General features: G+C 54.6%; 7 protein-coding genes across 7 annotated transcripts; 5 read left to right on the forward strand and 2 right to left on the reverse strand.

Annotated features, from left to right (window-relative positions):
• Positions 1-37: 37 nt before the first annotated feature.
• J4E78_007606 (uncharacterized protein) lies at positions 38-4,439 on the reverse strand (the record flags this gene model as incomplete). The annotated part of the gene is made up of 4 exons (XM_049368211.1): positions 38-317; positions 373-710; positions 758-2,493; positions 2,543-4,439. The coding sequence occupies 4 exons, from the start codon at positions 4,437-4,439 to the stop codon at positions 38-40; spliced, it is 4,251 nt and encodes a 1,416-aa protein (XP_049219865.1).
• An 854-nt stretch (positions 4,440-5,293) lies between these two features.
• On the forward strand, positions 5,294-9,881 carry J4E78_007607 (uncharacterized protein; the record flags this gene model as incomplete). Its single annotated transcript, XM_049368212.1, has 4 exons — positions 5,294-5,569; positions 5,620-5,992; positions 6,039-6,321; positions 6,377-9,881. 4 exons carry the CDS (start codon positions 5,294-5,296, stop codon positions 9,879-9,881), a joined length of 4,437 nt encoding a protein of 1,478 aa, XP_049219866.1.
• Positions 9,882-10,825: 944 nt separating this feature from the next.
• On the forward strand, positions 10,826-12,427 carry J4E78_007608 (uncharacterized protein; the record flags this gene model as incomplete). Its single annotated transcript, XM_049368213.1, has 2 exons — positions 10,826-11,825; positions 11,883-12,427. The coding sequence occupies 2 exons, from the start codon at positions 10,826-10,828 to the stop codon at positions 12,425-12,427; spliced, it is 1,545 nt and encodes a 514-aa protein (XP_049219867.1).
• A 145-nt stretch (positions 12,428-12,572) lies between these two features.
• On the reverse strand, positions 12,573-13,260 carry J4E78_007609 (uncharacterized protein; the record flags this gene model as incomplete). The annotated part of the gene is made up of 2 exons (XM_049368214.1): positions 12,573-12,751; positions 12,813-13,260. The coding sequence occupies 2 exons, from the start codon at positions 13,258-13,260 to the stop codon at positions 12,573-12,575; spliced, it is 627 nt and encodes a 208-aa protein (XP_049219868.1).
• Positions 13,261-14,071: 811 nt separating this feature from the next.
• J4E78_007610 (uncharacterized protein) lies at positions 14,072-18,691 on the forward strand (the record flags this gene model as incomplete). Its single annotated transcript, XM_049368215.1, has 8 exons — positions 14,072-14,079; positions 14,255-14,354; positions 14,401-15,354; positions 15,404-16,006; positions 16,058-16,207; positions 17,150-17,291; positions 17,344-17,597; positions 17,663-18,691. 8 exons carry the CDS (start codon positions 14,072-14,074, stop codon positions 18,689-18,691), a joined length of 3,240 nt encoding a protein of 1,079 aa, XP_049219869.1.
• Positions 18,692-19,767: 1,076 nt separating this feature from the next.
• J4E78_007611 (uncharacterized protein) lies at positions 19,768-20,952 on the forward strand (the record flags this gene model as incomplete). Its single annotated transcript, XM_049368216.1, has 2 exons — positions 19,768-20,271; positions 20,326-20,952. 2 exons carry the CDS (start codon positions 19,768-19,770, stop codon positions 20,950-20,952), a joined length of 1,131 nt encoding a protein of 376 aa, XP_049219870.1.
• Positions 20,953-21,313: 361 nt separating this feature from the next.
• J4E78_007612 (uncharacterized protein) lies at positions 21,314-22,690 on the forward strand (the record flags this gene model as incomplete). Its single annotated transcript, XM_049368217.1, has 2 exons — positions 21,314-21,916; positions 21,968-22,690. 2 exons carry the CDS (start codon positions 21,314-21,316, stop codon positions 22,688-22,690), a joined length of 1,326 nt encoding a protein of 441 aa, XP_049219871.1.
• Positions 22,691-22,704: the final 14 nt, after the last annotated feature.

Raw genomic sequence — 22,704 nt, forward strand, 5'->3', positions numbered from 1 at the left:
CAGTCTCTCACTGCTGGGTGTCGTTGATAGCCAATCTTCAGCCAACGATGGACGTTCGACTGGAGGTCGACGCGCTCGCATTCCCATCCCAAAGTTTCACTGTCTTGACAGCTGAATGCTTTGGTTCGTGACATGAGAATATATTGACGTGAGTGTCGTTCGCAGCCGCCGCAGCAATCATCAGTCGGTGAGGGTGAAATGCAGTGACCGAGATAGGGGCAGATCGATCGCGAAGGAAACCCGAATAGGGCTCAAGGTGCGACACAGGCTGGCCGTTGTTGATGTTGAAGATCTTCACACGATGTCGTTGCGTGCCACTACACACGTTAACGTTAACATGTTTCGTAATCTTGGAATGTGATGAGCACTTACGTGGCAAAAACGGGAGCATGTTCATGAACGCTGAGTGTTCTCAGGGTGTCGGAAGTTGCTTGGATAGTCTTCACGCTTCGGTCCCAGCGTATGTCCCATAGCTTGACCTCACCGCCACGGCAGCCGCTCACAAGTTCACGCTGTCCACCGCGCTGCAGGTGAACGTTGGTGATCCATTGCTTGTGCTCTTTCCAGACCTTGACCATGGCGGTGGCGGGCTTTTGGCGTTGATCGTATACTCGGATGGCACCATCACCAAAACCAGCAACGAAGACATCTCCCTCGACTTGATCAGAGGTTAAGGATGTAATGCAAGAGCCGGATCGTGCGGGAAGGTCCTACTCAGGTCAGCTACGACATCACGGATGCGGAGAGCGCAACTTACATTAGTGCATACTTCGGTCCCAGCGTTCCACACGCGAATGACCTTCACGTCGCCAGCAACTAGGATGAGACCTCTCCCTTGCTGCCAATCGAATACCAGACCGGCGTTCTTGTTACTGGAAACAAGATCGGTAAGCGCGCGGAATCCTGTCACTAGTTCCGTCTCTCCTTTACGGTCGTAATTGCGGAATATCTTGATTACACCATCCGAGGATCCTGTCATTAGTAGTGCCTGGTCGTCCTCGTTGATGAATCGCACGTCCGTTATTCTCGACTCGGGAGGGTTCCCGTTGGAGAAAGAATTGATTCTGTTGACCGACTTTGAGTAGTCGAAAATATTGACAGTATCCCGTGTATCTGTCACTACGAGATGGTCCTCAAACTGGTGGAAACACATCTTGGCAGGCTGGCTGAGGTTGTCGAAATATCCTCGTGGCACGTCCCAACGATTGGAAACGGCAATGTCCTTCAACGGCTGAGTCTCGGCAATGATCCTGTCGTTACGGTTCCTCCGCCAGAGTCTGCCATTATAGTCGGTACTTCCTGGTTCGTCGGCTTCTGTGGGCTTCATCTGAGGTTCGCGGAAGTACTCTACGGACCATTCGAAGAATACACTCTTGAGTGGGATTTCTGGTTTCTCCGTCAAGTTCCTGTTCTTGAACCCTCGTGAGGTTGGCTGCTCTACGGTATGATACTTTTCAGGTGTCTGGGGGCGAGAGACCGCGGGAGTGTGGGCATCATCGGCAGCAGATCTCCCTGAAGATTTCTGTCGAGGGCTTGCTGAATCTTGGCCTGCCCAGAGATTCTTCAGCGAAGCACCGACACTCGTGGACTTTCGGATGCCACCGAAGAGTGACAAGTAGGTTGAGTCTTTGGTCGGTGTTGGGGGATTCGAGGCTTTTTGCGGCGCAGAAGTCTCTTCTACTGCACGGCGCATGGGTCGAGGAGCTGGCGCGTTTTGGAGAGCTTCGTCTAGTTGGGGCTGTACAAACTTGGCTAGAGACGACTCGATAAGTGATATCAGGATGTAATCAACAACAATTCCAGCGTCTTTTGCGATCTCCGGATGCGGATCGACTGACATGACCAGCAACTCTTTCCAAATGGCAGAGTATATAGTATTTTGCGAACAAGACGTCGATTCGGAAGCACTGCCCGTAGCTCCTGTACGTGCTTTCATGAGGAGCGCATCGGGGTTCTTGTCATCAGATTGCTTTGTGTCTGAGTTGGCGTAATCCTCCGATAGTTGCTCGAATGCGGCGACGATGAACCGGGTCTTGTAGCGGGCAACGAACGTTGAGAAAAAGATGAGGAGCTCTTTGCGCACCATACTATTACCGTCCATGGTCATAATGAGGATCATAGACGCGATGGACTCTTCGATGTTGGCCACCTGTGGGGTAACATCGCGGATACCAAGGAAGGACGCCAATGCATGCAGCATTGCTGCCCGTACCTCAGCAACGGGATCCACGATTAGCTCGCAAAGTCGTTCATGTGCCATGCACCGTATGCCGACCCACTTGGCTTCTTCGTAGTTGACCCAGAGCTTGCTCAGACAAAGGCACGACCACTGCCTGAGCAACGGGTTCTGCATATCTTTGAGATGATCCAAGCAGCTCTCTACAAGCTCTGTGCTTAGTGAAGCACGTTGTCCTTGGTTGTAGTCTTTGCAGAACATGGAGATTATGAAGGCGCACATTGCGCGGTGTTCGCTTGCGTTCTGAATAGGTATACCTGTTTGAGTTTAGCTAAGGGGCAGTCTTTTAGATTGAATCTTGAATACCAGAATTGGGATTGAATATGTTGATGAAGTACTGATAGCCGTTGTCCTTGAGTAAATCGGCTTGGCAGGATTGATCGACTGCAAGAATTCGGGCCCAGATGAATACCATGACTGGCTTTAGCTCATTGGCTTGCGATTGTAGTAGCTTGAGGACGTATGGGAAGATGCCAATGCTGAGTGCAAGATTTACTGCCCAGGGGCCATGATCTAAGAAACTCGACAATAGGATCAACGCTCGGAGACGATGCACTTGACTGAGTAGTACTTGGAGCACTATAGGAAGTTGTTCTGGTACCTTTTGCTCCACGGCGCCCTGTGTCAGGTATACCTCGAAAGCGGTCAGCTGTTCAGAGAAGAAGTCAGAGTGTTTGTAGTTGAAATCTTTCTCTCCGCGTGCTTCAGCCTGCAAATCCGGTAGCTGGGCCAGGATCAACTCAACGGCCAAGTCCCAACTGCGCCAGAGCGGGTGGTTGTGTGTTTGGGGAATCTCGGGATGGGAGACGGGATTGCAGTGGTATGCGCGCATGACGCGCTGTGCAAGAAGATAGTTGCGGAATAGTGCAGCAACCATCAAGTCCTGACGGAACAGTTTCTTGAACAGAGGTTTGGAGAGAGAGTTCCACGCGATGGTATCGGTAATGGCTGTGAAGATCCAGTTCAGCTCACCAATAGGCGTTCTACGCTCAGAGACTTTGCCTGGAATATTGTGGGCATCTCGTAGGCTGACCTTGCTCGGGAGTGGGTTTTGCAAGATGAAGAAGCGTACTGCCATGGTTATGGGGTCAGTTAGACAGGATGTGAAGATATCAGCAGGCAGCTCGGGGTTAGTAGGGAGAGACTCGCGCTCTCTGCATGCTGCCAGATGGATGCAATCACTGAAATCGACATGCTCGACGCTGGGATCTCTCCGGCGCGCCTCCTCAAACTCGGCCTGGTGTTTCTCGGCAAAGCGGTTGAAGTTGCTAATGATCAGGCCAGCATCGGAGCAGTCATAGACGAACAGACTAGGTGCGCCGATCCAGGATTGCAAGTCGTAGAGCGACAAGGGAATGTACTGCGTGTAGTTTCTGTTGAAGACCCAGATCTCGCCGGAAGATGTTGGTTTGGGCACGCCATGGCCGTTGTAGTGGAACAAGACGCGCTCATTGCGGGCATTCCGGCGCAGAGTCGACGCGTATTTCCTCGTCTCTTCGGTTGTGGGGTCTAGCAGCAGTTTGTAGCGCGTGCGCATGCTCAGCTGCTCGTACTGGGTCTGGAGGGCCTTTCCGATCTGGTTCATGGGCGTATGGCCGGGCGTCTGGGAGGTAACCGTCGGGTCGATCCAGCACTCCTCCTTGGCACACGGGTTGGTCTTGATGACGTCTGGGGGATCAACGCCAATGTTGAGGCAGAGGGCGAGGACAGCCGAGACGGTCTTGAGGCGGTCCCGCATGCGCCATTCTTGGACGGGGAAGGCACAGTCCTGGTTCTTGGGGTGGCCGCCCGTCTCGTGTTTCTTGTCGGTGTAGTACATGAAGAAGTTTGAGGTGAGCAGGTTGCTGTACTCCTCCGAGTTGAGCTGGTCGTCCCAGCCATGGCGGATCTTGAAGTGGCCGTCGACGCTTCCCTCGTCGGTGCTCTCGGGCGGGAGGGCAGGATGGCGCGGCCCAAAGTCGCTCTTCGCGCGCAACATGCTGGGACGGGCAGACTGAGGGCCTATCGAGGCAGGGCGGGCAGGCGGCGCATGTTCGTCGACGGGCGAGGCAGGCGCGGCATCGGCGGCGGCAGCGGTGCTGGGGCGCGAGGAGGCAGCGGGCTCAGGGTGGTGGGCGCCGTTCATGGCGAGGGGGGCGTGCGAGGCAAGCGGATTGGGGTGCGTGTGGCCGCTGGCAAGAGGTAGTTGGTCGGCGGTTCTCATGGTGAGCTTCAGCGAGCAGCGACGGTCGTGACGGGGCCCATAGCGCGAGGCGGTGGCAGCGGGACGCGTGTGGGTGAGAGCGGCAGGCACGAGTATGGGCTGTGGCAGTGGACGTCACGGCAATGGCACGTCTATTGCACAGTGCGCGTGGATCTAGGGCAGCAGAGGTGAGGGAGCTCGACAGTGCATGTCGTCGGCGCTAGGCCCGAGCCAGCGCGCGGTGAGAGATGCGCTCCACCTAGGCACCGCGACCACGGAAGGCCAGAGCTCGGGTGCAGCGCGGATGCAGTCAGTCTCGCATGGTTCGGTCGCAATGCTGGCTGGCCAACGGCGCAAACACTGGCTAGCCTCTGCACCATCGCGACGCGCCTCTGGCACTGAGGCGTCTTTGCAGGCCCGTATGCATGCTCCGGTGGCTGCAGCCAATGGCACGCCCGTAGCCTCGTCGGCGTCCGCTGATCCTCCCGGTCTCAGGGGCGCAAGGTGAACAGAGCAGACCGACCACCGTAACCCGTTGTCCGCCTGGTCGTCTTTCCTTGTGTGTCTACCGGACGTGTCGCCCTTGGAACTGCTGCGCCGTCGTCTGCCTCCGCATCCTCAGCAGGCCATAATACAGCCCCCCAAAAGCTGCCGCCGCCCATCCCTACCACGCTCTGCTGTCCTCTCCCCAGCCGTACGACATGCGCGCGCGCCCCGTCCATTGCTCTGTCTAATTACCTCACCCTCGCCAGCCCAGCCTCTGCGTGCGCTCCGCCTCTCCTCCCTCTGTCTCTGTCTCTGTCTCCCAGGCCGAATGCGTGCGCGATAGGCCCCGGCCGCTCCAGCACCACCGCCCTCGCACCACCGCCGCCGCCATGTCCTTTCTCTTCGGCAAGAAGAGCAAGCAGCAGTCGAATACGCTGCCGCCGGCAACACGGGAAATCACCTCGTCGCATGGCCCAGGCCAACCGCCCCCCGCCGTCAATGGCACTGGCTCACGCGAACTCGAGAAGCCCCGTGGCGGCCCCCCGTCCCAGACACCCACGCCCGGCACCAGTGTGAACAACTCGTTGAGCTCCCTCCAGAATCCTGCAAATGCGCCCACCCCCGAGCCCAAGGCCCTGCGGGAGAAGGCCGACACCAACATTCAGGTACGCGCCATCGCAACTTCCTCGTGCCGCGCCTGTGCTGACTGCGACAGAACACGAACCCCAGATTTGCCGGCAATTCGCCAGACTCGCCTTACCCCTGGTCCTCCCGCCGCCTGAACTTCACCGCAGGCAATCCGTTCCCGCGATACGGCGCCGCCATCAATGCCACGGCTTCCAAGGATGGCACCATCTACCTTATGGGTGGACTGGTGGGCGGCGCGACGGTCAAGGGTGATCTGTGGCTGACAGAAATGGGCAACGGCAGCATGGCCTGCTATCCCATCTCCACCACGGGAGACGGCCCTGGTCCCCGTGTCGGTCACGCCAGTTTGCTCGTTGGCAATGCATTCATCGTCTTTGGAGGAGATACCAAACTGGCTGACAACGATGACCTGGACGATACCCTGTATCTCCTCAACACATGTGCGTAGAGCCTGAATGACCTATGCCTCCGACTAACGTGTCGCAGCTACAAAACACTGGTCGCGCGCACTACCACAAGGCCCCCGTCCCACCGGTCGCTACGGACACACCCTAAACATTCTCGGCTCCAAGATATACATTTTCGGCGGACAGGTTGAGGGCTTCTTCTTCAACGATCTAGTAGCGTTCGACTTGAATTCATTGCAATCTTCGGCCAGCCGATGGGAGGTGTTACTACCAAACACCAAGGAACAGGCTTCTCCACAGGGCAGATCCCCACCAGCCCGCACCAATCACTCGGTGGTGACTTGGAACGACAAGCTCTATCTGTACGTATCCCAATTCCTTGCCTTGTTCAAACTTTGATTGACTGATTGTTTTCAGGTTCGGTGGCACAGACGGCATCACCTGGTTCAACGATGTCTGGACCTATGAGCCACGTTCCAACGCGTGGACGGAGCTCGACTGCATTGGCTACATTCCCGTAGCCCGCGAAGGCCATTCTGCCGCCCTCGTAAACGACACCATGTACATCTTTGGCGGGCGCACTCAGGAAGGCGTTGATTTGGGCGACCTTGCCGCATTCCGGATTTCCTCCCGCCGCTGGTACATGTTCCAAAACATGGGCCACTCCCCGTCAGCCCGATCAGGACATAGCATGACCGCATTTGGAAAGCACATCGTCGTCTTGGCTGGCGAGCCCAGCTCTTCAGTCAGTGACAGGAACGAGCTCAGCCTTAGTTACATACTGGACACATCCAAGATAAGGTATCCGCCCAATGAAAGTGCTCCTCCACCACAACCGCAGAACACCCAGCGGAAGATGAGTGGTGGTGAGAGAAGCAATGTTCCTCCCGCTAAAGTCGGCTCCCCTCCAACGCGCGAGAGCATGATGTCCGGCCCCCAAATGACAAGAGCCCCAGAGAATATGGGCAACGGCATTAACCCAGGATCACGGCTGCCTCGTGCAGCTAACCAGGGACCTCCAGGCCCTCCGCCACTTCAGCAGCCTCCGCAACCCCGTGAGAATGGCGTTGTCGTACAGGGTGCCGCGAAGCCCAGGAGCAAAACTCCCACCAAAACCGAACGCGGATACGGCCCACCTATCGATACAGGCGCTGTATCCGCCGTGGACAGAGACAACATGTCACCCATGACCCGCGACAGCCCGTCTACGAATGACATGCAAAGGAAGGCTTCGGATGCTGTAAGCCAACGTACCCCGAAGGAGTCTATGGACACCATGCGCACCGCTAGCACCACCGTTTCACGGAACACGTCCAAGTCTCACCGTGCGCAAGCTTCTCAAGATAGTACAGACCAGGCAACGAGGCAGTCTTTCGAAACACAGCAGCATCGCGGCTTTGTCCGTGACGCTGATCAATTACCCAGCGAAGGCCTGAAGAACGCATCGCTCGCCAACGACCAGAGAAATGCTGACCTGGTCAGAGAACTTGAGCACGTCAAGAGTCGCAACGCATGGTACGCCTCCGAGCTTGCACTTGCCCGTCGAGCAGGTTACAGTTCGGGCAACTCCACAAGTCCTGTATTTGATGAACGATCGGCCGACGCGTTTCGGGATGAAGACAGACCTTTGCTGGAGGCGCTTCTTAAGATGAAGACCGAGCTTGAACGAGTGCAAACGTCAATCAAAGCCCAAGGTGACGATGCCGCAAAGAGGATCGCTGAAGTGGAGAGGCAGCGGGATGCAGCCGTCAGCGAAGCCATATACGCAAAAACCAAGTTAGCGGCTCATGGAGGCGGTAGTCAGAACGGAACCCCACAGCCAGATGGAGCTCGAAGCACAAGTACACCTGACGCCGATCGCCTCCAGGACATCAGTCGTCGATTAGCTACATCCTTGGCTGCTCAGGGCGACCTGGCTACCAAGGTGGAGCATTTGACTCGTCAGATTGACGCTGAAAAGAAGGCCAAGCAGCTAGCAGAGGAAACCGCGGAAGCTGCACAGAAACGCGTACAAGAACTGGACTCGACCCGACAAAAGGCTACGGCTGAATCAGAGAGTTTACGCGCCGAGTTGCACGAAGCTGAGCGTATCGCAAGAGAAGTTTCCACTAGCGCCGCAGAAGCGGAATCGGCATCAAAGCTGCTAGCCATCGACAAGCAAGAGCTGAGCGCCAGGGTTGCTAAGGTGTCCGAAGAATCGAAAACTCAGTCTTCCGTCATTCAATCTCTGCGCGATGCGGTTTTTGCATCTACAGAGAAGTCAACATTGTTGGAAAAGAAACTGAACGAGGAGCGGACGCAAAGCGAGAACCTGCGCCAGAAGTTGAGCCAGCTTCGTAGCGAATACGAGGCACGCGTTCTGGAACTGGAGACTACGACACAGAAGCTTCGCGATGCGGAGGAGCTAGCGGAGAGCCATGCAGAAGAGGCACGCCTTCATCGAGCCACTGTTTTCTCTGGTCTGCAAACGATGACGGAACGTTCCGAGCACGATGGCGCAAATGCCGATGAGCGCGTCGTGGTGCTGCAACAGCAAGTCGAAGCTGCAAATACCATGGCCCGCAAGAACCAGACAGCAGCTGATCAAGCGTCGGAGAAGCTTCGACGGGCAGAAGAACGAATCGCCGGTCTTGAGGCCTATCAAGAGCAATCTAGTCGTGAGGGACTGACCATCCGTAAACAATTACAACAGGCTATGCGAGATGTACAGCTCTCCGAAGCTGAACGTACCGAGCTTCGCCAACAACACGAACGTCTGCGTCTTGAGAGCAATGCGTTTGAAGTCCAGCTCAAGACTCTTCGCAATCTTCTTGATGAAAGAGGTGTGAACCCCGTCGATACGCGACGCTCGAGGGTACTAGACAGTCCAAACTCAAGATTTGGCACACCTGAGTTCAATCGCGTTCGCGAGCTGGAACAACAGGTGGATTCTATGACTAAAGCACATGAGGAGTTGCGTTCCATGTTCGAGGAGCGTGAGCATGAGGTCAGTAAAGAATGGGAGGAGAAGCTACAGGCGCTTCACAACGACCACCAAGCTGCCGTCAAGTACCTCCGTGGTACAGAGAAGATGCTTTCGAAGATGAAACAGGAGCTTGATCGTTACAAGAGCGCGAACCTGAAGCTCGAGGAAGAACTCACTCAAGCGAGACAAGACAAGCGTAGCCCTGCTGACGAAGCTAATCACGCCGAATTGGACGCAGAACGCACGGCACTCCGCTCCGAGTTGGACAAGTCGCGGGAGAACATGGAAGCAACCGTTTCGCGTTTCGAGACCCAGTTGTCCAAACTGCAGTCCGACCTGGCTTCCGCTCGCGCCGACGCCGAGACGGCAACGAATGCCACGAAGCAGGCCGAGCATCAGGCGGCTCAGTTCCAGGCAGACCTCGAATCGCTTCGCCGACAGTATGCACAGACAGAAGAGCGTGCACGCGAAGCTGAGAGCCGCGTCCAAATGTTCCTTGATCAGTTTGAGACATCGGTCGATAACTACCGCCGCCAATCCCAGGTTCCGGCTGAAAACGCCCACCCTGAACACAGTCGCCACCGGGCACACGATAGCGTTGCATCGGCCGAGTCTCTGTACAGCCACAACGATGGCTCCAGCACGCCAGAAGCCATACCCCGCCCTTCATCTTCTGCTACACGAAACTCAATGGCCCTTGACAATCTTGCTTCTGAGTTGGACGCACTCAGGAGTCACTGGGAAACTACCAACAAAGCTTACCGATTGAGCGACCGCTTTGATTTTGAACGCATGCCTGAAAACGATAACACTGACGATGTGGATGAACTTTCGCAATGGAGGAAGAGGGTGGAGAGCGACGATGGTCCACAGACTGCCACAGGCAGCCAGGACCCAAAATCTGTTCAGCCGGCTGCAACCATGATCTCGCCTACACAAGTCCACGGATCTTCGTAAAGGCACACACGAACCTTGAAACGCTTTGCTGCTACCTGATGGGACATGTGTTCAGCGATTTGTAAGGCGTAATTTGGTTTTTTACACTTTCTCCTTCTCATTGTACCATCGTGTTTCGATGGGATTTCGTTTTATACCATTTTTGCTATTGCAGGATCATTGACTCAAGACTCTTGAGCTTCTTGCGCCTTGGTCCACTTTCTGGCACTCAGTTGCTGTTGCTCAGTTTGCGCATCAATGACGTAGCGGTTTGCAAATCATGTCATGGATGTCAGAGGAGTTTATTGATTCAAGAACAACCACTGGCAAATGTAGGATTTTGATATCTTAATGTATATGATTTGGTATTTCAGAAAGTGAGCCTTTGACGCGCGCATATTTGTTCATTCTATTGTTCGAGAAAGAGGCTGTTGACTCTTCACAAAAAAGTGAAGGTGAAGGGGACTCGACTAGCGCCCCGACCTCGTCGCTCTCCCACGTGGTACAATAGGAACGACGGGCTGTGATTCGCCAGGATCGACCAAACAATACGGTGATATGGAAGTTACAAGCATCTTCGAGCTCCAGAATGGGACTTTGTACAGGAAAAAATCACGCACTATTGTCCGACGTCTCGACAATGGAGAAAACGATACACACGGGGCAGCCCACGAGTCTAGGGCTAGTATAACATCTCTACAGCTTCTGGTCCTTCTCCTCCTTGCAACCTACTTTCTACTCACCAAACTTCTATCTTTGCTCAATTTCTTCTTCTTCTTTCAACTTGCCTTGCTTCTGACGCTGGTCGTCTCTATATTCTCACACTCAAACTTCTTCATCACTCGGTCTGGCACCGCTTCTTTCGAGCTACCATGTCTTCACCCCATGCTCCCAACTCTCCGGCTCGCTCGGAGGCGCCAGATTCAGGTGCTGATGGACGCAACTTTTCGACCGTTCTTCCTGATATGCCTGTCGACGCACCTATCAACGCACCTGGAAACCTGACTTCAAACTCGCCTGCTCCTCGCTCAGAGCACTCGGACTCGTTCAATGCTGTCTGCGACGCCTTTGTCGGTCCCCCTGACTTGCCTGTCAACGGCAGTCCCGAGCTACCTGCCTTCAACCCCTTCCAGTCCATTGATTCCGGTCTTCATCAACAAGACGACGGCTTGGGTGATCTTTCTGGTTTCCAGTTTGACGCCGACTTCGCTCAACACCAAGATCTCGGCCGCAACGATCAGGCCAACGACTTGGCCAACGATCACGGTGCCGTCCACGATGCCTTCGCTACACTTGCAACAGCATCCACCAACAACCTCGACTTCGACATTGGAAACATGGACTTTGACCACGGCCTGTTCGACAGCAACGAGTTCACCGGCAACCAAGACAACGCCGACTTCACTGCCACCAACTCGGAGCTATCCCTACAGCATACGCTTGCTTCGACTCAGACTCAAGATGGAGGCTGCGTATCTACCATCGAGGAGCACACTGCACAAGCTTGCAACGAGAAGCCGCAAGTTCCAAAGTACATCAGTTCCGATGCCGAGTTCAACTTTGAGGAGTTCTGTGCACGCTTTCACTCTGGAGAACTCAGTCCAGCTCAACAGGTTAAGGCTGTCGCCGCCTTGTCCGCGAAGAAGAAGAACGCCGTATACCAGGATCTGATGCGCTCTTTTGGATTCCAGCCGGCCAAGCCACGTGCTCCGGTCCCTGAGGGAGCTCTCACCGAGGACAACTACTTACCCATTCCATGGGAGCCCGAGGTAGATGAGGATGGATATGAGATTATTCCCATCGAATTCGACGCTCCTGAGCCTGATCCGTCGGATCCACAGCCCATCTATCCAGCATTTAGCGGGCGCTTCAAGACCGGCGCAGCCGCTAGAGCATACCGCAAGCGCGCCCGCGTTCCAAAGAAGGGTCCAGCACCAGATGTCGAGCGCGTCAAGAAGTATGGACGTAAGTCACAGCATATTCATTACTGTTCCAACATGAACTAATCAGATCTTTTTCTAGGCATGTACTGGGTACGCCGTATCTACGACTCCATCATCGACGTCTCCGACGTCCGCGACAGCGGGAAATCGACCAAGCTCGTTCGCTTTGAGAAACAGGCGGTGTACGATCCCGCGGACATCGAGGCTACGGCTCACCACGTCTTCGACGAGGCCGTCGCCGTACACACGCGAGGCTGGGTTCGCCCCAATGTCTACCACAAGAAGGTGGTTCGCGGTAAGCTCACCGATGTCAGCGAGGGGAGCGCGGAGAGGCGCTTGGCCCGTATCTGTTTCCTGTTGAAGCACGTGAAGGCGGCGTGCGATGATGCCTTGCGTGGAGGTCTTACTCTTGCGCTCTTGTGCGACAACCCCGAGGCGAGGGGCTCCACCAAACACTCGAACAACAGTGGCAACGGAAAGCGTGGAAAGAGGTTGAAGGTTGTGACGAAGATGTTGAAGGCTGGGTACACGGTTGAGACAGATAGCGAGGAGTCTGACGAAGAGCATGGCGAGGACGAAGAAGAGGAAAGCGAAGGCGAGGAGCGAAGTGGTGATGAGGTTTGATGGTGATGGTGGCGGCGATGGATGCCAGATCTTCGCTGTTTTTCGATCCATTCTTTTTGAGCTCTCTGCTTGAGCGGCTGGTCCGCACAAGAGGCTTAGATGTCCGTTCGATATCGACTTCCATATCACGTGGCCTTTTTCAAGCTCAGTAGAACTTCACACCTCCAACGCTTTCTACTTCTTGTTTCGTGAACTTGGTACTCGGTGTCTTTTGTTGGTCCTTATCTGGTGATTGAGTAGCCTCTTGGATAGCAGCATCTTTCTGTGCCTTCCTCCTCTTCTTACTTTGGAAAAGAGCCTCCTCGTCCTGGATATCCTTCAGAACTATGACATGTCAGCTTTCAGACTGTCTCTAATCATGCCGCAATCTCGAGTGTCGGCTTACCCTCAGCCCATTCTCTTTCGTCGGCCTCATTGCCCGTTCCCAAAACCGCTTCTACAGAGACGTCTTCCCCTCTCTGTACGCGCTCAATGACCTCTTTCAATACCCCAATCTTCGCTTCGGCTTTGCGAAGGTTGTGTGTCCTCTCCTGCTTCAACCATAATATCTGGATAGCCTGGCTGCCAACGAGCAATCCAAGAATGATGTACGGGGTAGCGGGGTTCCAGTCTTTGCGCCTAGGTCTCTCAGAGCGCGTCTTGAGTGGTGTGGGTATCAGAGAGGCCCAGAAGCTCGGCTGCACAATGCGCGGGAGGGACATGAAGCGTGGGTGCGACAGCGGGGGTGCGAACATGGCGAAAGCGCGCGCATTTGGACGCGTAGGCGCGAGTAGGGCGGTGCGGTGGCCTACGGGCATGCGTAGCAGCTGGCGGAAGAGTCCGGACGGGTCCATGGCTAGACGTTGCTTCGACAGGTGGGCTCAGGGCGCGTGGGATGGAACTTTTGGTCTATCTACCATATTTTCGGATGCAGCGGCTCGAAGTAGTTAGCGCTGTTGGAGATACCGAGGTCCCGCCCGCATGCATCTCGCATCATTGACACTGCTCCATCAGCGTCATGTCTCTTTCCATTCACGACGCTCGAATATGAGTAGATTTGCAAACAAGGAAGGCGCAAGAGGGGCCGCAGGAGGCGACGAGGAGGATTTGTCGCCATTCCAGAAAGTATCGCAATGGTTTGAGGCCATACGCGACAGTGATTACGATGCATGTTACCTTGTTGAGTCCATCACGCTGCTCTAATGCCATATCTGTAGGGCCACGATGCTATTCTTGCGCGAGAACTCAAGGTCGAATCGGTTACCTATGCGCCGACAAGCAGCAATCCTCACGAGTCGCGCAACGTCATGAGCTTCACGGTACCTAAGCAGCTGTGCAACGCTGGTGGTATGCTTCATGGCGGAGCCGTGGCTTTGATCTTTGACATTACGACTTCCATGGCCATTACGCCTTGTATCCGCGAAGGGTTCTGGGATGGTGGACATGTCTCACGTAACTGTAAGTGCACTCTTGAAGCATCCAAGAGGTTGGAATATGGAATGTGCTAACTCGGCATAGTGAACACGACCTACCTCAGGCCTGCCGCTGAGGGCACAAAGGTCTTTGTCGAGAGCTGGGTCGTCCATCTTGGGAAACGATTAGGGCAGACGAGGGGGGTGATGAGGCTGGGGTCTGAAGACGGCAAAGTCGGCTATACCTGTGAACATGGGAAAGTGAGCCTGGGTAGTAATCTGTAATAAATGCAAACGTCGGGGGCTGATAGAAAGAAAGACGGCGAAATGATGCACATGTTGTGAGGTGATGGGGATTGCGACTAGTGGACCCTGTATGTCATAGCCGTGTAGCCAACCCCAGCGCCAATGCATAGCTGCCATGGCCATACCGTAGGCTTCCCACGGCACCTGCGACTTCCACTACCATCACGCCCACACACACCCAATCATTGCGCCAATGGACCTTGGAGATGAAGGGAGCTCTCCGTGGGGAGGTACGTGTCTCTTGTCCTGCCGACGACACTGCGCACAGCTGACAAGCCTCCAGATGTGCCCTCACGGTCGAGCCCTGCGCCGAGTACTCACAAGGTAGAGCAGAACGACAGCCTGGACGCCGAATCTTCCACGACCTCATCCAAGCCAGCGACCGATGCTGCCCCTACAGCCTCCGCGGCCCCGCGCTCGCCCGCAGGACGCGGCCCCCGGCGGCGACAGTATGGCCTGCAATCCACCAAGCTTGAGGCTGTTGATGACCCGCTGGGCCCTCTGGGTGCTCCCTCGCCGTCCGCAGGCCCTGAGGTTGCTCCTCCAGCGCCGCCTCAGAAGGAAGCTGCTGCGTCGCGCACCACTCGGGCCGCCCCCGACGCCTCCACGCCTTCGCTGCGCGGCATGATGGATTCGGTCGACCTTGATGACGACGACGCGCAGCTACGCTCTTCTCAAGGAGCCAGAGTACCGCCCCCAGTACAGGCTCCTTCGAATGCCGCACCGCAGCGCCAGACACAGCCAAGCGTCAGCGTTGAGCAGGCCGCAAAGCCGTCCTTTGCCATCTCGGTCGGCGACCCTCACAAAGTCGGTGACCTCACGAGCTCGCACACAGAATACTCTGTTACTACCAAGACGACGTCCAAAGGCTACCGCAACCCCGAATTTACCGTCTCGCGCCGCTACCGTGACTTCCTCTGGCTATACACACAACTGCATAACAACAACCCCGGAGTCATTATCCCTCCACCACCGGAGAAACAGGCCGTTGGGCGCTTCGAAGCCGATTTTGTTGAGTCGCGACGCTCCGCTCTGGAGCGTATGCTTAACAAGGCGGCTGCGCATCCAGTATTGCAACACGACAGTGACTTGAAGCTGTTCCTCGAAAGCGAAGCCTTCAACATGGACATCAAGAACAAGGAGCGCAAAGATCCCGGCATAAGCGAAAGCAAGGGCATGTTCGGCTCTATGCTCTCTGGCAGCAGTGGTAAATTCGTTGAACACGACGACGTACGTACAACGTTTCTCAAGATTAGTCACTATACTAACGGTACCATAGTGGTTCCACGACCGCAGAATCTACCTCGATGCTCTAGAAGCACAGCTCAAAGCTCTTCTCAAGGCTACTGACTCTGTAGTCACACAGCGGAAAGGTCTAGCTGAGGCGTGTGGCGACTTCTCGGCTTCTCTGCATTCTTTGTCTGCTGTCGAGTTATCACCATCTCTGTCCGGTCCGCTTGATAGCCTATCCGATATCCAGATTCGCATTCGAGAGCTTTACGAGCGCCAAGCCCAACAAGACATTCTCACCATGGGCATCGTAATAGACGAGTACATTCGTTTGATAGGCTCCGTAAAGACCGCGTTCCAGCAGCGACAGAAGGCCTACCATTCCTGGCATTCTGCCGAACAGGAGCTACAGAAACGGAAAACCAATCAGGACAAGCTCTTGAGGCAAGGCAGATCACAGCAAGACCGTCTGAACCAGCTCAGCGCCGACGTTGCAGATGCCGAACGCAAGGTCCACCAAGCAAGGCTGCTTTTCGACGATATGGGTCGTCTGATGCGCAGTGAGCTAGAGCGCTTTGAGAGAGAAAAGGTCGAAGACTTCAAGTCAGGCGTGGAAACCTTCTTAGAGAGTGCTGTAGAAGCACAGAAGGAAGTAAGTTCACCTACCACATCTAATATTCCGGTTTACTGACTGGCGTACTAGCTCATCGAGATTTGGGAGACTTTCCTGATGCAATTAGACACGGATGAAGGCGATACTTTCGTTCCTCCCGCGGGTGTCGTCGCTTCGTCGAACGTGGATGAGGCACCAAGTAACGATTCTACCAATAACCAAGACTCAGAAAGACCGGAAGTGGGTAACGAAGGTGTGTCAGAGGACCAAGACTAGAAGGGCTACACGAGTCGTGAAGCCTTTGCCATGTGGGAAGTGCGGGCGCGGCGTTGTGAGGATTAGCGCTCATGTCGGGATAACAAACCCCGATTCCCGTATATACCGCACGGGTTAGAGATACTCGGTGCTCGCTAGACTGTATGTCAAGTGAGCCGCATGTGGATACTGGATAATTCATAACCTGGGATGCGTGGAGCACCTCCCTGTTTGGATTTGGTAACATCATTGCAAGTAATCTAGCTCATGCTGAACTGCCTGATGGCCAAACTATGTGTACCATCAGGCCTTGACTCTACACATTGACAATTCACATCATTGGCTTTGAAGTTGTTAGCTATGCGTTTCGTTACATCCTACATGACAGTGCCTTGCGTCATCATAATCGGAGGTGCGCGTCTATCCGCTCCAGTTTTCGCTTCCTTCGGCGTGATGTTGCATGTCGGGCCAGGCGCGGGGTTGAGAACACTGTATCGTCAGCTGTTGGCCAAGTAGGCGCCGGCAAAAGAGGCGGTTCGCAGCCGGCTAATTCATTGCGGGCAGTCGCCGATATCTTCGATGAGAAGCACCGTATATAGCTGAGCTGTCATGCGAGAGTATCGCAAACAATACACATAACGTCTAACCCACCATCATGCCGCTAGTTCGTAATCCCATTCTTCCAGGTTTCAACGCGGACCCATCGGTCTTGCGTGTTGGAAATGACGGTAAGATATTGTAATGTTCAACTTGAGAGAATGAGCTAACCAGAGTACCATAGTGAGTATTACAGTTTCTACAACTCCCCGATTTCGACTGCGGGACTACCATGAAAGCCACTGTTGGGATTTTTCGATGTGATCTGGGGATTGTTGAACCTCAGACCTTAGAAGTAGGCCATGGCACATACTAATTGTGTCAAATTAGTACTACATTGCAACATCCACTTTTGAGTGGTTTCCAGGAGTGCAAATACACCACTCCACGGATCTCGCCAACTGGGAGCTTGTCACACGCCCACTGAGCAGGAAGAGTCAATTGGACATGCGCGGTGACCCCGATAGTTGCGGTACGTATTCGATCAGAATTGAATGTATCCGCGCATTTCTGACAGACTTTAGGTGTATGGGCACCTTGTCTCACACATGACGGCAGCAAGTTCTGGTTGGTGTACACAGACGTCAAACGCAAGGATGGCTCCTTCAAAGACACGCCCAACTACATCGTCACTGCTGATCGCATCGAGGGTCCGTGGTCTGACCCCATTTACATCAACCACTCAGGATTCGATCCTTCACTGTACCATGATGACGATGGCAAGAAGTACTTCATAAATATGCTGCAAGACCACCGAAGACGTAAGCAGTTCTTCGTTGTAAGTAAATCTCCTCCGGCGGCAAGTCGTTGCAGCAGATACTGAGCTCATGGATCTACTTTTAGGGAATCAGAATGCAGGAATGGGATCCTAAAACGAAGAAACTTGTTGGCCCGTGGAAGACTATCTTCCCCGGTAGCGACTTAGCACTGGTAGAAGGCCCACATCTGTACAAGCGGAACGGGTGGTACTACTTGTTGACTGCTGAGGGCGGCACAGCATATGAACACGCCTGTACCTTGGCACGATCCCGCGATATCTGGGGTCCATACGAACTGCACCCTCAAAAGCACATAATTACTTCCAAAGACGCGCCGCTAGCTTCGCTACAAAGGGCGGGCCATGGAGATATAGTCGACACTCCGGACGGCAAGACGTACATTGTCCATCTGGCTGGCCGCCCTACAACACAATTCCGTCGCTGTGTTCTTGGGCGTGAATGCGCCATTCAAGAGGCTTACTGGGATAAAGATGATTGGCTATATGTCAAGAATGGGCCCGTTCCATCTCTTCATGTTGAACTGCCGGCAGCGCGCGACGACACCGCATACTGGGCCGAGCAGCGCTACGAATTCAACAGCAAAGATGGTCTTCACAAAGACTTCCAGTGGCTCCGCACCCCGGAGCCAGAGCGCATCTTCGACGTCAAAGATGGTGCTCTGCAACTCATTGGGCGCGAGGCCGTTGGATCCTGGTTCGAACAAGCCCTTGTTGCACGCCGTCAAACGCATTTCTCGTATGATGCCGAGACAGTCGTTAGCTTCAGCCCAGACGACGAACGCACATTCGCAGGCCTGACTGCCTACTACTGCCGCTTCAACTTCTTCTACTTGACCGTCACGGCCGACTCTGATGGTAAGCGCGAACTGCTCATCTTGAGCTCGGAAGCTTCGTGGCCGGACGGCAATTTGAAACTCCCGCTCGCGGAGCCGGTGTCACTCCCACAAGAGGGCAAGGTACGATTGGCGCTGAGCATTCGGGGTAGAAAACTCCAGTTTAGCTATGCGCTAGAGGGACAAAAGGATCTGACAGAGATTGGACCGGTCTATGATGCTTCGATCCTGAGTGATGAGTGTGGTGGTCATCAAGCGTGAGTTACCTTCCTCTATCAATTACATGATGATGCATGCTGACTTTGCAAACACAGACATGGAAGCTTCACGGGCGCATTTGTGGGTATGGCGGCATCTGATTGCAACGGCACAGAGAAGGTGGCGTCTTTTGACTACTTCATATACAGGCCTGCTCACCACGAAACGGACCGCTACGATATGTGATAAGACAGTATATATTCGTCGGCACCCCGGTGTAGCACAGCTCCATTCAATATCGAAGATGCCCTGCTTGACATGGTGCACGCACAAGTCCGTAATCTCATCAGAAATGTATGCCTACAGCTTGGCTGAGGCATCTATTGCACGAGGGCACGAATACGTGTTAGACAGGATGTGATAACCGGTAGTGTTGATACAAGATCGCGGCTTGAAGTGTTTCAGACCAGCATCCGTAGCGCCGGGTCTGCTCTAGTCTGAACTATCGGCAAACGGCGCCATGACTCGCGTAGAATTTGGTGTTACACCATGGTGAGATGGGGCTCCAAGTGGAGCCTTTTCAAAAGTACGGACTCGAGGTGTTGTACCAAGTCGGAATTGTGCAGTCCAAGGCTCAAAGGCAATCTCAGGCTGATACGGCTGTCGTTCATCTGTCTGTGTCGCAGATCTCTGTGTCCTGACCCCTGCGTCTCAGCATCGTTTCATAGCATGACCGCGAATCCACGATGGACTACATAGAGGTTGTCTTGAACCTCGACTTTTCGACAGATATCAAATTCATCTTAATTACTAAGAGATCTAGCTGAGCTCAGCTTCTTCGTTCGATTGTCCCGGTTCGCCATACACGCAGACATTGCGCAACAGTACCCTTCCGACTTCAACCCCAGCATAAGATGTGGGCACCAAACCGCGTAACTCCAGGAGCGAAACGCACACCATCTGTCCATTCTATCGCGTCCTTTCAATCAGGAAGTCGCCCCGTTTCGATGAGTTCACCTCAAATGCAGAGACGACCGACGAATTACGAGTCAGACAATTACTCTGACCTGGGTTCAGAGGACGAACAGCCACAGCCACAACAATACTCCCGTCGTCCACAAGACACCTCCATGTCAGCCATGGCGCAAATGCAACGACAACAGCAACAACCTAACCCCACAGCACCGTTGTTCTCTCAGAAGAAGGCAAACGATGTCGTACACACAGTCCACGCGAGCAAACCGCAATATCAAGATCAGCGAACCTTTGTTGAGCGACCGGTGGACGACGATGCAACATCGCGATCTTCTACCCTGGACGGCAACGAGGAGGACGTCCCCTATCCATCGAAGAAGTCATTGGCGCCTTCAGCCACGAAGATGAGCCTCACAGGCCAGGAGCCGGTATCTCCAGCACCCGCACCGCATGTCCCTGGTCCTCTGGAGTCGCAACTTGCCGCCCTAATGTCCAAGCTTGTCTACATCGAACAATCGAATCCTGTCATATCAGTCAAGCCTGAAGAGTACGAGCAGACGATGGCGCGTCTGAAAGCGTTGGAAGACGAGAAGAAGACATGGTGGAAGCGACACGACGCCATCTGGGCCCTTCGAGACGAAGATGTAGAGAACAACATTAAGATTCGTGTAAGTGTGAAGACGATGGATTAGCGCAAGACATTCACTAACATGTCGATACAGGGACTGCTAGCTAGCTGTCGACGCGAACTGGACGCGACCAAAAAGCTGCGCGACGAAGATCTCATCAACGTGCAGATTGTACGGAGCAAGCTTGCGGAAAAGACAAGAGAGGTGGAGCGATTGCATGCACAGACCGGACGTAGCAGTCCAAGCCGGGGACGTCCAGGCAGCTTCCTCGAACGGCGCGACACAACCGACCTCTTCACTGCGGCCAAGGTGGCAGCTCTCGAGCAGCGAGCTCTCGAACTGGAAAAGCGAAACTCTGATCTTGTCGCGCAATTAGGGGCGCCGCGAGGTGGCAGCATCGACGATCTAAACCGATCGACCGCTCACCAAGCGTGGAAAGGGACCGTTGCTGATCTTGAATCCAAAATCAGGGCCAAAGACGCTGAGCTCGAGCGGCTACGGTCCCAGGGTGCTTCGGGAGGAAGCGGGCAGATGGACTGGTACCGAATCGAAGCCCTGCTGGAGGAACATGCCACCTACCGCGAGAGCATCGGAGGCAAGCTGCAGGCTCTCCGGTCGGAGAAGGAGGGACTCATGAGAGATCTACACCGCAAGGAGAATGATTGCCAAGTATTGGAACTCAAAGTGCAGACGCTGCAGAGACGGGCGAACGTGGTGTGACGAGACGGTGTATGACGAGACTGTGTAACGCTAGAAGCGAGTTGGCTACCCAATACCCCTGGTTATTTGATTGTTTTTATTTTCACCGTATCCACCCATTGAGGAGCCGGAAGATGTGAGATGGTGGCTGACGTGGCTGGTGAGGTCAATGCGCAACCGCTGCCTTGGCAGGTACCTGGCAAACATCGTCATATCCCGTCGGTTGTGGTCGAGCACGACCTGCTTTCGGCTTTCTCCACAGCGTACGGCACGCTGGATCCGGACAATGACATCGTTTGCGCAGCCTGGGGCAGAGCTTAAAGGCGATCATGTATCCCAACTTTCCTAGGTACGGCTCGCGCTCTAGCCTACATTGCCCACCATGCAGTCGGCCCTCGTTTCCATCCTCGCAATTGCTAATGCAGCCACGGCACAGGCCGCCTACTCGTTCGACCCTCTGCAGCATCTTGCCGGCATTGCCCCGTACTTCGAGGACCCGCGCCTCGACCCCAAGCCGCCACAGGGCTGCAACGTAACGCGCGCGTCGTACCTCATTCGCCATGCCGCCATCTACGCCAACGACTTTGACTATGAGGAGTACATTGAGCCCTTCACCGACAAGCTGAAGAACACGACGGCCGACTGGCGCAGCGCGGGACCCCTGTCGTTCCTGTCCAAATGGCAGACACCCATTAGCGACGAGGAGCTAGAGGATCTCACCTCGGTCGGAAGACTGCAATCGTACAAGCTGGGTGTCGATGTCCGTCTGCGTTACCCTTCTTTCAAGGACCCTGAGCGCGTATGGACATCAACGGCCGAGAGGACCGAGCTCAGTGCATCCTCCTTCATCGACGGCCTTGTGGCTGAGAGCAACGGCACCGAGCGCGTTTCCGTCCGCGAGGATGCTGCTCGAGGTGCAGACTCCCTGACACCATACAAGGGTTGCCCCAAGTACAGCTCTTCATATGGTAGCGAGCAGTCATCTGTACGTAAACTCACCAAGACAACATAACTCCAACTAACAATACTCTTCCAGCAATACCAAGAAACGTACACCAAGCCCATCGTCGAACGTTTGAATGCATACGCCCCTGCCTTCAACTTCACCAAGTCGGACATTGTAGGCATGCAGCAGCTGTGCGGATACGAGACAGTCATTCGTGGCTCTTCCCCCTTCTGTTCGCTCGACCTTTTCTCCCAGGACGAGTGGCTCTCCTTCGAGTACATGAACGATATCATGTACTTCTACAACACCGGCTATGGAAGCCCCGAGCTGTCGGGTGCTCTTGGCCTTCCCTGGCTCAACGCTACCGCCGTCGAGTTGCTCGCGGACGAGGCTGACCAGGATCTCTACGTCTCTTTCACACACCGCGAGTTGCCTCCTACCGTCGTAGTTGCTATGGGTCTGTTCAACAACTCCGCTAATACCGGAGTAAACAACCCAAACATCACAATGCCCCTCGACAGGCCCAACCATGCGAGAGCGTGGAGATCATCGAGGATCCTACCCTTCTTGTCCAACATTGCTGTTGAGAAGATGTCATGCGACAGTTACGGATTCGCCGCTGACGAGTACATCCGCGTCCTCGTCAACAAAGACCCGCAGCCGCTGGCTTGTGCTGATGGCCCTGGAGAGAGTTGCTCCAAGAGCGCGTTCCAGGATTTTGTTCAAGAGCGCGCCGACATGTTTGGCGGATTTACTGAGGAATGTCAGCCCGAGTACTCTAACTCTACCGATATTCTCACCATATTTAATTAAGACGACGTTCTGAG

This window comes from Alternaria triticimaculans (assembly GCF_023758025.1).
Source record: "Alternaria triticimaculans strain BMP 0046 chromosome Unknown scaffold_12, whole genome shotgun sequence".
Classification (NCBI taxonomy): domain Eukaryota; kingdom Fungi; phylum Ascomycota; class Dothideomycetes; order Pleosporales; family Pleosporaceae; genus Alternaria; species Alternaria triticimaculans.